Here is an 8,267-nt window from a genome sequence, read left to right on the forward strand (position 1 = left end):
GGTTGCAGCCGTCATTGTTGTTTGGCGGGCACGGGCTGGATTCAAACCCGCCACCTTAGGTGTACGTGGCTGGCGCCTTAGCCACTTGAGCCTATTTATTTATTTTTAATGGTGTTCATAGCTTGCCACGTACTGAATTATTCTCAGCGCCCCGCCTGGGGAGCGGAGCTTGGCGAGTGAGACAGGCAGAGGCTGTCCAGCAGAGGGCAGCCTCGCACAAGGGGCGGGAGGGGACGGCCGCGGGGAAGGGACTGCAGCCTTCAGGGACTGCAGAGGGATTTAAAAAAAAAAGACAGATGGTGAAGAGGGCAGCTTCCCTGGAGTGTTGGAAATGGAAGCCAGAAAACTACCGCGGAGAAACTGCAGCAGTTTGAATAGATAATTTATTATGAGAAGTTTTTAGGCAAATAGGTAATAGCTGTGGCGACTATTTTCCGAAGTGAGAATCTGCAAATACCTTGTGGTCTGTTAAGCGCGAGGGCACTCGCGGGTGTGACCGGATAATGTGTTTGAAACAGGTGTGGTGCTGGAAAATTCCAGATTTATGGCCTCGTTGGAAAAAAGAGCAAAAGATCTGGGGCTTTCGAGCCTGGCTCATGCTCCACTTTCCCCTTAAGGGAGGAACAAGAGGCCAGTGACAATAGGGGCTGGAGAAATGTGGGGCTCTGGAAAGGAACAGACCCCTGGGACTGACAAAGAAATGAAGAAAATACGTCAGTGGACAAAAAGGAAAGGGACAGAGAGTGGCGGCTGAGCCGGAGTGGAGTGGAGCGAGAGACGGACGAGCCAGAGGGCTGCCCATTCTGACAGCGGCAAGTTGCCTAGACTCAGTGATGCAGATATGGAGCAAGGGGTCGCAGTTATGAGTGGTTTTTCTTTTCCTTTGTGCTTTTGTGTGTTTTCGGAGTGGGGGGCGGGGAGCTCAGATACTCAATGTTATGTTTGTGAATACATCAAGTTCAGAAGCTGGATACCTTCTGTTCTGGGCTGCCAGTGCTGTCTGTCACCGCTGGGGTCCCTTTCTTCACTAACCAGGATAGAGTGACCGCAGTCATCATCTTGGTCAGACTCCTGCAACGTCATAAACAAAATAAAAACTCAGTTATTCAATGTAGTAATTTGTTCACAGAGTGAAGGTTGATTTTTCTAGGGTAAAGTTTCACACTGTGGATTCCTTTTAAATTGGATAAAGTGTTCAGGACTAAAATAATAGAAGAGCATCTGCCCCTGGAGCACCAGCCTCAGGAAGTCACAGATGTGATTAATTGCATAATCAGAAATGAAGATCAAAGCAGAAATCACACAGACACATAGAAATTCAATATTTTATACTTTATCATCTTAGCATCCAGGCTGCTAAGCTGCCACAAATTCCATTTGGGTGGGTAACTGGAAAGAATCCTTCAGCCACAGTCACAGTGAATAACCCCAAAAGAACATGATCCTTTCCTTAAAGCCTCCCTAGGGCACCGCTGACAAATGGTGAGGGTGAAATCCCTGCCCCTTGCGGAAGCTACAGATATAATAACTCTGGACTGAGAAGAGGCAGCAAGGATGTTTTCACTAGGATGGTTTCTGATCTAATCATGATGCACAACCTCTCAAATCTCCTTATTACTCCCTAGAAAATAATCATTATCCTGAAAAACAAGATTCAAAACCAACTTGATCTATAAAAAATATTCCAAGCTTTCTAAAGAAGAAATGTTCTCTTAGTAAAATTCATTACTGTTGATAGATTTCTTAATTAGAAGTTGTGCCTGGTCACTTTATGCTTTTTAAATTTCTAGTACCACTACAGATGCAAGTAGTGGTTAAAAGTCCCCATCACAACCCAGAGGTTACAATTAGCTCTCCAGCTTCCATGGTCTAGGTGAACCACCTATTTAAAAGTCGTTGACCTAAATGCAAATGCCTGTGATCTGGCAGTTCAAACAAGTGGCCAGTCACAAAAAACCTGTGATAGTTCATTCATTAATTTCTAAGAGAGCTTGGAAGTTTTTCCTTTTTGCTTTGTATTTTAATTATCATAGAAAATAATAAACGTAAGCCCCTCTACTTATACTATTACAATTATTTTAGGTATTCAATCATAACAACTTAGTTGTCAACACCTTACTTTCAGATCGCGTAGTTTTTTTTCCTTTTTTTTTTTGAGACAGAGTCTCACTAGGTCACCCTGGGTAGAGTGTCATAGCATCACAGCTCATAGTAACCTCAAACTCTTGAGCTTAAGTGATTCTCTTGCCTCAGCTTCCCAGTAGCTGGGACTACAGGTGCCTGCCACAACACCCAGCTATGTTTTGTTGTTGTTGTTGCAATTGTCATTGTTGTTTAGCAGGCCCACTCCAGGCTCGAACCCGCTAGCCTCTGTGCATGTGGCTGGCCCCTAACCACTGAGTTACAGGCACCAAGGCCATAGTTCATATTTTTAAAGCATTTTTAACCTCCTGGCAAAGTTGGGTGCCCAACCTCAGACCATCATGTCTGTCAATGACAGATGGGTTCACCCTGGTCCTAGACTGTTGTCAATTTTATTATGCTTCTCTGTATTTCAAAAACCCTACCAGTATCTGGCAAATTCCTTATCTCTCCCATCCAACAACAAAGGGTGTTTTGCTCTTCTCAGAATATATGGAAATACAAAAAAGTTATTTTTAAAAAGCAAGATTAAAAAACACCTGCTGTTGGCCAGGAGCGATGGCTCACCCCTTTAATCCCAGTACTCTGGGAGGCCAAGGCAGGTAGATTGCCTGAGCTCACCACAAAAGTGTCCTCCTCCCCATGTTCTGTTCCTTTCTCTTTGCCTTGTCCTGAAGCTGTTAAGCCCAAATGGCTGATCTAAGGGCTCTTTACAATGGCACAAATATCTTCTCATCCTCTCTATGCTGTACTGAACCCCAGCATTAGATATCAGCTCAGAGAGGTCCAAAGGCAAATGATGAAAGTCCTGTCAAGAGATTACAGCGAGGTGCCGGGCACAGTGGCTCACGCCTGTAATCCCAGCAATTCTGGGAGGCCGAGGCAAGTGGATTGTCTGAGCTCACAAGTTCAAGACCAGCTTGAGCCAGAGTGAGACCCCACCTCTAAAATTAGCCAGCATTGTGGCAGGCGCCTATAGTCCCAGCTACTCGGGAGGCTGAGGCATGAGACTTGCTTTAGCCCATGAGTCTGAGGTTATTGTGAGCTACGACTCCACAGCACTCTACCAGGGATTATAAAGTGATACTTTTGTTTAAAAAAAAAAAAGCAAAAACAAAAAAACCAGCTGTTGTTTTTGCCTCTGGCTTTTCCAGTTTTATATGAATTTATAAGTAATTAATTAAGTAAATATCATTTCAATGGAATTTAAAATTTCTTTCCTTTAACATGTCAGTGAGTCATAATAGTCTTCCTTCCTTCCTTCCTTTTTTTTTTTTTTTTTTTTGAGACAGAGTCTCACTTTATCACCTTCAGTAGAGTGCCTTGGTGTCACACAGCTCACAGCAACCTCCAACTCCTGGGCTTAGGCAATTCTCTTATCTCTGCCTCCCAAGTAGCTGGGACTACAGGCACCTGCCACAACACCCGGCTATTTTTTTGTTACAGTTCATCAGTGGCCGGGTTTGAACCCGTCACCCTCCATATATAGGGCTGGCACCCTATCCACTGAGCCACAGGCACCACCCATTGAGACAGACTGCCACTTTGTCACCCTCAGTGGAATGCCATGGCATCACAGCTCACAGCAACCTGAAACTCTTGGGCTCAATTGATTCTCTTGACTCAGTCTCTCCAGTAGCTGGGACTACAGGCACGTGCCACACCCAGCTTTTTTTTTTTTTTGATCTGGGGTCTCATTCTCACTCAGACTGTTCTCAAACCGGTGAGCTTAAGGCATTCCACCCACCTTGGCTTCCCAGATTGCTAGGATTACAGGCTTGAGCCACTGAGCCCAGCCCCTTTCTTTTTTTTTCTGTCAACCAGACTGGAATGCAGTGATGTCATCATACCTCACTGTACCCTTGATCTCCCAGGCTCCAGCAATTCTCCTGCCTCAGCCTCCTGAGTAGCTGGGACTATAGGTGCTCACTACCAAGCCAAGCTAATTTTCTTAAATTTGTGTGTATAAGGTCTTGCTAGAATGCCCACACTGGCCTCAAACGCCTGTCAAGTTGTATAGTTCAGCCCTTCACATTGTGCACTGCATCCATCTCCCCAAGTGTTGGGACTACAGGCGTGAGCCACTGCATCTGACAGTGTTTCTTTTTCTTTTCTTTTCTTTTTCTTTTTTTTTTTTTTTGAGACAGACTTCTCATTTTGTCACCCTTGGTAGAGTGCTGTGGCATACAGCTCACAGCAACCTCCAACTCTTGGGCTTAGACGATTCTCTTGCCTCAGCCTCCAGAGTAGCTGGGATTACAGGTGCCCGCCACAATACCCAGCTATTTTTTGTTGCAGTTACCACTGCTGTTTTAGATGGCCAGGGTTGGGTTCGAACTCACCACCCTTGGTTTATAGGGCTGGCACCCTACGCACTGAGCCACAGGTGTTGCCCAACAGTGTTTCTTTAATAAAGCCCATGAATCTCACGATATAAGCCTCATATTGCTTAGTTGTCAGTTTGCAATTCCTGATTATTACACAGTGCTGGGAACTTTGCAATTAATATACCAATTCTACATTATTTCTTTAGACTCTTAGATATGGAGTTATTGATCTAAAGAATATGAAAAATTTTAAGTCTTTTTTTACATATTGCCTTAAAAGTAAGTTCATATCTATTTATAATCCATCAGCAGCACACTATCTCTTCTCTCTTATCAATTGTCATTGTTTTTCATTTGTATCGAATGTAATATATGGGATTTGTCACGCAATTATTATTTAAATGTTCATTCTTTGTTTAGTAGAAAAGTTGGAGGTAGTTTTAGGTGATTATAGACCATTTGAACTTTTTTAGTATATGTTGTTTTTGTACAGATCCTTATTCTAAGATACTCCTATATAATTATAGTCATTCAATGAACTTTTTATGTTAGGCTGGGTGCAGTGACTCAAGCCTGTAATCCTAGCACTCTGGGAGGTCAAGGCAAGTGGGTTGCTTGAGCTCAGGAGTTTGAGACCAGCCTGAGCAAGAGTGAGACCCTGTCTCTACTAAAAATAGAAAAATTAGCTAGGCATTGTGGTGGGTTCCTATAGCCCAGCTACTAGGGAGGCTGAGGCAAGAGGATCTCTTGAGCCTAGGAGTTTAAGGTTGCTGTGAGCTAGGACTCTGCAGCTCTCTACACAGGGCAACCAAGACTCTGTTTTGGAAAAAAAAAGAAAATTTTATGCTAAACTTTGGAAAATGGCAGTACTTTTTAGAAAGTGTTAAATACACTGGTTCTTATGTCAAGTTTCCATGTTGATTAATGGGCTATGGCCAGTCTCAACTTAGCTCATTTGTCGGTTGGTCCTTTAAGAAAAGTTGTAAGACAGCAGCATGGGCATATCAACCTACAAAATCTGTAATCATGACTAGCATTTACAAATATAAGTACCAGACACTGTAAAATAATTTTATATATATTAAATGATTTAATCTTTACACTCTATTTTTTTTTTTTTTTTGAGACGGGAGCCTCAAGCTGTCCCCCTGGGTAGAGTGCCGTGACATCTCAGCTCACAGCAACCTCCAACTCCTGGGCTCGAGCGAGCCTCCTGCTTCTACCTCCCAAGTAGCTGGGACCACAGGCACCCGCCACAATGCCCGGCTATTTTTTGGTTGCAGCTGTCATTGTTGTTTGGCAGGCCCAGGCTGGATTCGAACCCACCACCTTGGGTGTACGTGGCTGGTGCCTTAGCCACTTGAGCCACAGGCACCGAGCCAATCTTTACACTCTAGAAGTAGAAACTGTTGTCTTCATTTTACACATGAGGCCCAGAGAAGGAAAGTTACTTATTCAAAGTCACAAACAACCAGTGATAGAGCCAGAATCCGCACCCAGACTCTGAAGTCTGGTTCTAGATTGTAACTACTCCACTATATCACTACCATGAAAAGGTTGAAACAAAGAATTCAACAACAACCAGAAAGAAAAGAATTAATAACAACCAGCAAAATGAAAAGAAAGGATACTCAAACTGAATTGGTAAGTTTTGCATAGAAAAAAAGAAAAGATGTGTGACACTTACAAGTGCCTGACAAAAATTTCTGCCATGGTATAAACTGAAAGACCATAAGGACCCCAAACAAAAAGGATGGAGATCTTATTCTACTTTGAAGGTGATCATGGAAATTAAGACTCTAAAACAGAAAGAGCTCAGAATTTTCTAACTTCTCTTAGAATGCTAAACATGGAAGACTTTGAGATGTGCTTGGGTGCCACAAGGAAAATAATTTAAATAATGACACCTAGTAGTGAATAAAAGAAAGAAAACATTATAATAGCAAATCCTCATAATAGATGGATTTCCTAAGCCACGGACAACAATGCAGGAGGAGAAACAGAGCATAAGCATTTTCACCTGCAAACAATGGAGTACCAAATATGCAAAAGAGAAATGCAACAGAGAAATCAGATGTGATTAAATTTGAAGAGTCTCTTTGGATAAAAACAGACTGGCAGAGTCTATAAAGAGCCTTTCACGGACAGTCCCAGAGGCAGGGCAGCTACCTATCTCTGTATACTGTGAAGAACCCATTTCAAACAACCAACAAGAAACCCATGCTTTCATTCAAAGAAAAAAGTGAAAGTTGACCTTGGGTTTGGGGATTTAAACCCTAGAGAAAGCACTAGGGAAGAAAAGGCAAGTCCAATAGCAAAAAAGTCTATTTTTCCCTCGAAAAAGAGTTCCAAGTTAATTTTAGCCACAATAAAAATAAATATGTAGTGAAAGTTTAAAAGAAAGTTTTAAAGTTGCATCAAAAAATGTACTAATACCGGCTGGGCATGGTAGTGCATGCCTGTAATCCTAGCACTTTGGGAGGCCAACACAAGGAGAATCCCTTGAGCTCAGGTGTTCAAGACCAGCCTGAGCAAGAGTGAGATCCCATCTCTACTAAAAATAGAAAAAAATAGCCAGGTTGCTGTGAGCTAAGCTGACACATTGGCACTCTAGCCTGGGTGACAGAGGGAGACTATGTCTCAAAAAAAAAGTACTACTATAAAACTAATTTATAGCTTTCATAGGAAAGCTATAACCCAATTTTAGCCCAGGAACATGAGGAGAGGGAAGAGGGAAGGGAGGGGAGGAGGAGGGTGAGTGGAGGGAGGGTGATTGGTGGGATCACGCCTATGGTTCATCCTATAAGGGTACATTTGAATCTCTCTAAATGTAGAACATAAATGTCTTAACACGTTAACTAAGAAATAGACATGAAGGCTGTGTTAACCAGTTGGATGAAAGTACTTCAAATTGTATACAGAAACAGTACACTGTACCCCATGATAGTATTAATGCACACTGTTATAATTTAATAATAAATAAATAAATAAATAAATAAATCACAGTTCAAACCCCCAAAGCAGATAAAAGATAATTAACATTATTACACAATAAATAATAAATGCAAGATGAACTATGAAAAAAAAGTACTAATGTGAATGTACTGATATGGCATAGTTACATAGAGCGGAAAGAGAATGTCAGGGATTTCTCTGCTCCTTATACAAACTTTCAACCAAACTCTTTTTTCATCCTCACACTAACCACCCAACTTCAGCAGTACCTGATACCTCTAATTCCTGGACATTTCCTTGTTTCTTTGCAGTATGTCATTTTGATTCTAATCAATGTCCCTTCTGCGGACAATCAAGTTTCACTTTTCTCCATGCTGCTAAATCATCACTCCTCCATCCACTTCTGATGTCATATATAGCAGAACCTCCACAGGTGGCCACCTCTCTATGTGGACTACCTCCTTGAGTGACCTAATTTTCATAGACTGGACTTGTACACATGTATGTATCAGTACAGAAGACCTAGTTCCTTATGTTGACCATCTCTGTATGTTGACCAGTTTGGTGTAGTCCCTTGGGCAGTCAACTTACAGAGGTTCTACTGTACTGTGATTTGGATTTAGCAAGGGGTCCTACCATATCTCATTGAATCTAGGATGTTCCTGATTATACGATACATCATTATTTTATTACCACTAAAAATGACAAAACAGTGCCGACTTTACTATGATAATTGTAAGACATCTGATTTCAAAGATGTTAAAATGCAAAATAAGCATCTTAAAATTGATAGTAGATAAATTAAAGAAGGAAACTTTACAGTTTTCTTTTTTTTTTTTTTTT

The 8,267-nt window shown here is 41.8% G+C and overlaps 1 protein-coding gene across 5 annotated transcripts in view; it reads right to left on the reverse strand.

Moving 5' to 3' along the window:
* MAP3K19 (mitogen-activated protein kinase kinase kinase 19) overlaps positions 1–8,267 on the reverse strand; it is a 71,399-nt gene that overhangs the window by 42,729 nt on the left and 20,403 nt on the right. For all 5 annotated transcript variants that reach the window (XM_003794375.2, XM_003794376.1, XM_012807958.1 and 2 more), the window contains one exon: positions 975–1,071. In XM_003794375.2, the coding sequence (XP_003794423.2) occupies positions 975–1,071 (97 nt within the window). The remainder of the gene's footprint in view (positions 1–974; positions 1,072–8,267) is intronic.

Source organism: Otolemur garnettii, unplaced genomic scaffold (genome assembly GCF_000181295.1).
Source record: "Otolemur garnettii isolate 467f Iridium unplaced genomic scaffold, OtoGar3 scaffold00080, whole genome shotgun sequence".
Classification (NCBI taxonomy): domain Eukaryota; kingdom Metazoa; phylum Chordata; class Mammalia; order Primates; family Galagidae; genus Otolemur; species Otolemur garnettii.